Source organism: Alosa sapidissima, chromosome 6 (genome assembly GCF_018492685.1).
Source record: "Alosa sapidissima isolate fAloSap1 chromosome 6, fAloSap1.pri, whole genome shotgun sequence".
In the NCBI taxonomy this organism is placed as follows: domain Eukaryota; kingdom Metazoa; phylum Chordata; class Actinopteri; order Clupeiformes; family Clupeidae; genus Alosa; species Alosa sapidissima.
In genome coordinates this window covers 32,302,358-32,309,339 of record NC_055962.1, presented here as the reverse complement: position 1 = coordinate 32,309,339, position 6,982 = coordinate 32,302,358, and the positions used below count along the sequence as shown (strand labels likewise).

The window sequence follows — 6,982 nt, the reverse complement described above, 5'->3', positions numbered from 1 at the left end:
CAAAGTTAACCGCATTATAAATAGAAATGTAGCATAGCCTGACAGCAACTGGTTGGTAAAAGACTTTACACCAGTACATTTCTCGGCTGGTCTTCAATCTGCCAAAGAGGACACGTTACTCCTCTCATACTCTCTATTGGCTCCCTCTAGTGGCCAGAATTTAAATCTCCCACTTACACCACACTTCCACACTTACTATATCTGCTCCCTGCCTAGCTACTGTATATGTTTTTTTTGTTGTGTTTTGTTTTTCTGTTTTGATTATTATTATTATTTCTTCTCTTTGCTTCCTCCTTTTAAAATTACGCCTGATCCTGTACATAGATGGATTCCTCATGGATTGTTTTGACCCATGTTTATTGTACTTGAATTACCAATAATAAAAAAAATCTGCTCCCTGCTACCTCAATTCTACGATCAAGCTGTAGCCTACATCCCCAACCGCCCACTGTGGTCTTCTGATGAGCGTCTGTTGTGTCGACCAGCCATAAATGCGAGGTCAAATTTCAAGACTCTTTTCCTTAGTGGTTCCTTGTTGGTGGAATAAGTTGCCCAGTGCTCTCCGTTCCTGTGATAGTTGTGGGTCTTTCAAGAGGGGTCTAGGCATGTCTGACATATTATAGTATTTGTTTATTTTCATTAGGTTATTGATTGCTTTGACATTATTGTTTATTATTGCTATTCTTTTTAATGTAGTCTCACCAACATTTTAAAACTATTCACTGTTAATTTTAACTATTGTATTGTTTTTATCTGTAAGTCGCTTTGGACAAAAGTGTCTGTCAAATACCATAACCATAACCATAACAATATACATTACCAGCAGATGGCGCTACAACACAAAATAAATTACACAGCGACACAACTCATGTCTCCATAAGCAGTTTATTCCAAGCTCAAGTGGATTTTTGGTCTCACATAGCCTCCAGCCATTGACAAAGTTCCCGTTTCTTTCTTTCTGTTCTTCAGATGGAATAGGGCTTTATCTCTAATGCAACATCTCAGTATGTACTCTCTTTGAAAAATAAAAAAGCAAACAACAATATTTTACATCATTTCATTTTAAGTGGCAAAATACCAGACCAGGGACACTGAAATGACTAGCTTATTTTGCAGATAGAATACATGGACAGAATACAGAATCCAAAGAGAGAATTGTACTTCAACACCGAACATTCCCTGTTAGATAAGTCTACACAATATAATCAGTGTGTCCTTAATTTGCATGGAGGGTCAATTTCTGCCCAGTGTTTATCTTGCGTAACAAGCTCCTAGATAATTTCTATTAAGGCAGAATTTGAATGAATTACACTAGTTTCTGCTATGAGCATGTGAGTGTATAGGTTTGATAGCATATCATACTGTGCCCTTTACAACTGGCCAGGCAGCTAGACCAACAACCTCCTCAATCACAAGTAGTCAAGTGTATTTAGGCCAGTTGTTTCAAACTGCATATCACTAAATCAATTATGGAAAGGTAGGCTTACTTCAGTTGAGTTTCTGACCTGAACATCTTAGACTTTTCAACCTTACCAAAGTAACAGAAATGTAGCATAGCCTGACAGGCACTGGTTGGCAAAAGACTTCACACCGGTACATCTCTTGGCTTATATATCAACTCCATCATTTCCAACGAAACGACTGTCACGAATCATGTGTGTAATCATCTTGATGTCAGTTTTTAGAACATGTGCAAAGTCAAAACACGACCTGATGGATCATGTTCTTAATTTGACATTAGTAATAGAAAAGGCGATGTTTCCCACAAACTCAACTAGCTAGCTTTTAGCACCAACTAAATTAGTTAATGGGAGATGTTCCACCTACTACATTATATGATAAGTATAACTTTTGGCAAACCACTTCACCAAAGTCAGTAAGAAATTGAACAAGGGGCAAGAAAATAAGAAAATAGCATCAGTATCAAAAAAATAGCATGATCAATGAAATGATCAATAATTTACATTTCGACTGGGCCCTATAAACCAAAGAAATCCCATAAGCAGGATAAGGCACTCCACTGTGCATAACATATCAATATATATTTTATATAGATTTTTTTTTAAGTACTCAACCTCTTTGAGGTTTTTCAAATGGTGTTTTTTTTAGCTGACACATCTCAAGCAATGCAAGTATCCCCTTCTTAGGAAGAAAATATCAACAATCGTATGCAGAAACACTAGGATTGTATCCCTGAGGTGTCAGACAAAGCTTTGCCACTGTATAAAAATATCTCATTACCATTTAGATACAAAAAAAGCAAACAATAAAACTATTAAATAGTAAAAATAGATTTCATAAGGGTTGAGATGAATACCAAACATTATTCTCTTTTGGTTTCAAAAGGTTGGCAGTGTGGTTAACATTGAGGTCATATATATATATATATATATATATATATATATATATATATTATAAAATGTCCTTCAACAGACCTCGAGTTTAGGCAGTATTCTTTTGTTCTTCCTGTGTGTTTGAATGCTGCTGAAAGTGTCGACCTTCTGTGAGGACAAAGACTGAGAGAAAAAGAAAAGAGCGTGTGCCAGAGCAGAGGTCCTGTCCACACAACCGCATTTAGTGTCCATCCAGAGCTGCCACAAATCAAAAACATGTTCCATAAGGCTCTTTTTTAAGTCCTTTTGGGTTTTTGAAATAAAATAAACTCTAACAACCATCACCCTCCACTTCCAGGAAGAGTGGCTTGGTTAGACGTCAGGAAGCCAAGTGCAGAGTAGTGTCGACCCAGTAGGGTCACCTCAGGGGCCCCTGTGTTTGAGGCTGACGTGTGGGAGTGAAGCTGGACCGGCGCTGTGACCCGACCCGACCCGACCCAAGAGGCAGCCCGTTCCCACGACAGAGGGGGAGGAGAGAGCTGGCGAGAGCGCGCGGGGAGCATCAGACGCGGAGAGTCTCAGGCACACACTGATCTTAACGTCACATCCGTCGGAGTCAAGCACAAACTCAAATAACTCAAATAAAAATAATTCAAAATAATAATAATAAAATAAAAAAAGTCCAAAACTGAGCCCTTAGCCCTTAGCCTGTCCTTTTACGTTTGTTTGCTTTAGTGTCCGTCGGCATAGGGATGGGCTTGGAGGGCAGGAGGCGAGTCCATGGCGGACTGCAGGTTTTCGCCGGCCGACCCTCAGTAGTAGCGGTTGAGGCTGCGAGTGCCCGGCACGTCCGGCTGGCCATTCATCCAGATCTCACGGATGATGCGCTCGCGCTCCTCAAGCCGCTGGGCGCGTTCCAGCTCCTCGGCCGACGTGAACACGTTGGTGTTGAGCGTGCGCTCGAAGCGGCGGTGTCGCCGCGCCGACAGGTCCGAGCACGCGTCCCAGTCCGAGTCGTCCGAGTCGTCCGTCGAGTCGCTGTCCGTGTAAACGCCGCCGTGGCGGTTGCGGTGCGGCCCGCGGCCCGACGGACGGCGCCGGCTGCCCGTGTGGCGGTTGGCCGGGGTCGAGCCGGAGCGACAGGGCCGGTGGAAGGGGCGGCGCGGGCAGTCGGTGCGGCATGAGATCTGCACCACCAGGGCGAATAGCGTGAGGAAGAGGCCCACACACACGCCGCACACAAAGTAGAGCGCTGCCCGCTCCGTGTGCTCTGTAAAACACACACACACACACACACACACACACAGAAACAGATGAAATGGTAGGCAGCACCATAATGGCAGGCGGGCACTCACCTGTGATGTAGGTGTCGATATCAGCTGTGATTGGGTGTGTGTGTGTGAGTGGGCTGGCGCTCATCTGATGTACAGTAGGTGTAGGTTGCCAGGGCGCTGCTGGTGTGTGTGTGTGTGTGTGTGTGTGTGTGTGTGTGTGTGTGTGTGTACGTGTGTGTGGCTCACCTGCGATGTAGGTGTAGGTTGCCAGGGCGCTGCTGATGAGGGCCATGTCGGCGCTGAGGGCCGTGGCGTTGATGCTGGGGGGCAGCGACGGCCGCGAGCTCTTCTCCTCCGAGAACGGCACCGTCTCCCTCTCTCTCTTTTTTTTCCCTGCGAGCGAGAGAGCGCATGCCTTCATCCTCCCATCACGCACAGACATGATATACTCGGCCAATACACATACAGTGTGTGTATTTTAAAACATGATTGTAGATCCAGTCTTGTCTGCTTGTGGTTAGTCTCCTGATATACATTACACATGATTTATGTTTTGACAGTCTCATAACCATGGATTATAGCATCGGAGTCTGTATGCATATAAAACACACAATACATGGGTTTGAGTTTATCTACAAATAAAAGGCTTTGCTGTTAACTTTGCTGTTATCAAAACAGTTTTTTTTTCGTGGCTTGCATAATATCTAAAATGTGCATGTGTGTGTGTGTGTGTGTGTTTTAATTCCTCAAATCACTGCAGTGTTTACACCAGAGCTCAGCGAGCAGGCGCTGTGTGCGAGTGTGTTTACGGCCTAATCCAGCGTGCGGCCAGAGCTGGAGTTTATACTTAGAGCCGCCATGGCGGGAGACGCAGGGTCGGCGGTGGCTTTGAGACGCATGGAATTACAGGGCCGGCGGGCGGAAACTGAGCGGGTGGGTGTTGTTGGGAGGGTTTGGCTTCAGCGGTCGCGCGCGGAGTTCGGCCCGTGATGAGAGGGGTCCGCTTGGCTCTGTGGCTGCGTACGGTGGTGAAGTACGACATCTGGTGAGGGAAGATCTCGATACCATGACGACACACACGACCCCCTTCAACAGCTTTTCCCATCAGCCTCTTTAGTCATGTCATATCGCTGTGTCTCTACGTGCTGGACTGGAGCTTCGTTGCGGACTCTGTGATTGATCCCCGCCAGGGGTGCGTTTCCCTAAAACCATAGTTGCTAACCCGAGGAGTGGGAAATTGCATTGCAACCAACAAAGTTGCTAACTAAGTTAGCAATTATGGTTTTGGGAAACGCACCCCAGTGCAGGCCCGTTGCCATCTGTCGCTATGTGGCTCCATGCTTGCTGATAGTCCATTAGCTGATATGTGAGGTGGTGCTGTGTGTAGGACCAGAGGCCGGTCATTTCCACTCTCCCTCACTTAGACTGCCCCGTGCTCACAGTTCTGCGTTGGCAACGTTTCCAACTGTAGTGGAACATTGGCAGAAGCCCTGTGCAACAATATGTTAACACAGAGTTACTAATCACTCGCTCAGCTTCTCTCTCTCTCTCTCTCTCTCTCTCTCTCTCTCTCTCTCTCTCTCTCTCTCTCTTCTTTCCATCTCCCACCTCCCTTCTTTTTGCCCATTCATTCACTCATCCCCTCTCTGTCTTGTTTTCTCTTCCCCTCTCTCTCTCTCTCTCTTCCCCCCTTTTTCTATCTTCTCTCACTCTCTCTTCCCCTCTTTCTCTATCTTCTCTCTCTTTCTCTCTTCCCCTCTTTCTGTATCTTCTCTCTCTCTCTCTCTCTTCCCCTTTCTCTATCTTCTCTCTCTCTCTCTTCCCCTCTTTCTCTATCTTCTCTCTCTCTCTCTCTCTTCCCCTCTCTCTCTATGCTGTTCTTCCTCCCTCACTCCTCTCTGTACTTCATCCAGTGTTTTTAGCAACATGGTGCAGACTGTGTGTAAACACTGTAACTCGAGCCTCGCGTGTCAATCACGTCCATTGCGGCTTCTCCTGTGGTGGGTAAAGTCAACAGCGCGGGGGCCGGCGCTGACGCTGATGAGGGGTCGTCACGTCAGCTGTCACGGAGCAGGCCCATCTCAGGCCTCGGCGACTGGTCTGGGGTCAGCCTGTTAACCCATTTAATTTTGCTGGTTTAGACGCGGCAGGGGCCAGCAATCCAGACGCATGAGGTGGGGAAAGCTGAGATGACCGGCACCTTGTATGTGTGTGAGTGTGTGTGTGTGTGTATGTGTGTGTGTGTGTGAGAGTGTGTGAGGTGTGTGTGAGTGAGTGAGTGTGTGAATTTATGTGTGTGTGTGCGTGTGTGCTTGAGGTGAGTGTGTTTACGTGTGTGTGTGTGTGTGTGTGTGTGTGTGTGTGTGTGTGTGTGTGTGTGCGCTTGAGGTGTGTGTGTGTGTGTGTGTGTGTGTGTGTGTGTGTGTGTGTGTGTGTGTGTGTGTGTGTGTGTGTGTCTGTGTGTCTGTGTGTGTGCGTGAGGTGTGTGTGAATTTATGTGTGTGTGTGCGTGTGTGCTTGAGGTGCGTGTGTTTTTGTGTGTGTGTGTGGTGTGTGTGTGTACATATTTGCGTGTGTGTGTTTACATGTGATTGTGTGTGTGTGTGTCAGCCTGAGTTTAGCGTAACCACAACAGACCAGCAGAGACTTCATCATTTGCAAAAGGGACGACTTAAAGTAGTGTGGTGACTGGAATTTCACTTTCATTTTCAGAGTTCATTTTGGTGAGTTCATTTCACTTAGAGTTCATTTCACTTAGTGCTCCTTTTGGTGAGTTCATTCCATTTAGAGTTCATTTTGGTGAGTTCATTTCACTTAGAGTTCATTTTGGAGAGTTAATTTCACTTAAAGTTCATTTTGGTAAGTTCGTTTCACTTAGAGTTCATTTTGAAGTGGTGTCTTGATGAAAGCCAGTGTGTGTGTGTGTGTGTGTGTGTGTGTGTGTGTGTGTGTGTGTCTTGAGAACATACGCAGACCCACCAGCACTTAATTAATTTATTCCTCCCCTTCTCCTCCTCATTCCCTCTCTCTCTCCCTCTCTCTCTCTGTCTCTCTCTTTCTTTCTCTCTCTCTGTGTTTGTTTCTCAGAAGCTAATTAGCCGGCTCGACTCTCCCTCCCTGACAAAGGCCGCCCTGTGTGCCGTTTCCTCCAGTGAGACAAGTCTGTGGTTTGATGAGATGAGCCCTGGATCACCGCCATGACAACCACCCTTTCATACTCAACTCTCCAGAATATTCTCATATTCTCTCTCTCCCTCCCTCTCTCTCTCCCTCCCTCTCTCTCTCTCTCTCTCTCTCTCTCTCCCCCCCCCTCATTGGGCTGTCCAGTGTCTTTTTTTCCGCTGCCCGCTCCACTACAGTAAGTGTCTGGAGTGT

General features: G+C 46.2%; 1 protein-coding gene across 2 annotated transcripts in view; it reads right to left on the bottom strand.

Moving 5' to 3' along the window:
- Positions 1-869: 869 nt before the first annotated feature.
- Positions 870-6,982, bottom strand: part of LOC121711294 (protein eva-1 homolog A) — an 82,441-nt gene continuing 76,328 nt past the window's right edge. For both annotated transcript variants that reach the window (XM_042094758.1, XM_042094759.1), the window contains 2 exons: positions 3,854-4,000; positions 870-3,603 (listed from right to left, as the gene is read on the bottom strand). In XM_042094758.1, coding sequence (XP_041950692.1) covers positions 3,146-3,603; positions 3,854-4,000 — 605 coding nt within the window. In that variant the 3' untranslated portion in view covers positions 870-3,145. The remainder of the gene's footprint in view (positions 3,604-3,853; positions 4,001-6,982) is intronic.